At 29.8% G+C, this 843-nt stretch overlaps 1 protein-coding gene across 1 annotated transcript; it reads left to right on the top strand.

Annotated features, from left to right (window-relative positions):
- On the top strand, positions 1-471 carry DI09_424p10 (uncharacterized protein; the record flags this gene model as incomplete). Its single annotated transcript, XM_013382169.1, has 1 exon — positions 1-471. A coding segment is annotated over one exon (471 nt), but the record flags the coding sequence as incomplete, so codon positions are not given.
- Between the last annotated feature and the right edge of the window lie 372 nt (positions 472-843).

The following is an 843-nucleotide window of genomic DNA, read 5'->3' on the forward strand; positions in this document are numbered from 1 at the left end:
GTAGTTACTGGTTTTAATGGAGGAGGTTTTGAAGAAATGGAAGAAGTAGCAGTGCAAAAAGAAATTATCAATATTTCTGAAAAATCTGTTCCTGTTCAAGTACTTCAGGATAATACCATTTATGTAGATTCGGAGCAAGAAGTTCAGTTTGAATTAGAATTGGAAATGAATGAAGTAGATGAGTATGAAGAAGAAACAAATTCATTTCATGATTTCAATTTTGACGAAAGAGAAGAAGCGGTTTCATCGCCTGTAATTGAGATAAAAGATAATGTATCAAATGATAACAGCGTATCGCGTTCTAGAATTTTGAATGAATTAAGTCTCGATTTTAGCAAACCTTTTGAGTTTGACGAGGAAGAAGAAGATTTCAATCTAGGTTCTTTGGTAGATAAATCAAAAAAAACAATTTCGGACTCTAATATCAATATTATTGGAGAAAATAAAATGACCGAAAAAAATATTTGTTAATTAGAGTAATTAGYTGATTTAACGCCTTGTGCTGTACAATTTCGATTGTAGGGTACAAGGCTTTTTTTGTTAACATTTTTTTTGATATACAACAATTGAAAAAAATTACTTAAATTTGTGCTTTAACATTATAACTAAAAAATGGGTTCAAATTCAGTTTCTCAAAGTCAAGTAAATTATGATCAAATACTTGCAGATCTAAAAAATTGGCATCAAATCATCAAAGAATATCAAATTCCGAATAATAAAAAAGCAGCTTTTCAAATCGCATTAAGTTTTATCTTATTTGGCGGTATGTGGGCTATTCAGTATTATTTATGGGATTTATCGGTACTTTGGGTGGTGAGTTTAGCTATTCTTAATGGGCTTTTA

Source organism: Mitosporidium daphniae (genome assembly GCF_000760515.2).
Source record: "Mitosporidium daphniae strain UGP3 chromosome Unknown contig-421, whole genome shotgun sequence".
Lineage (NCBI taxonomy): Eukaryota > Fungi > Microsporidia > Mitosporidium > Mitosporidium daphniae.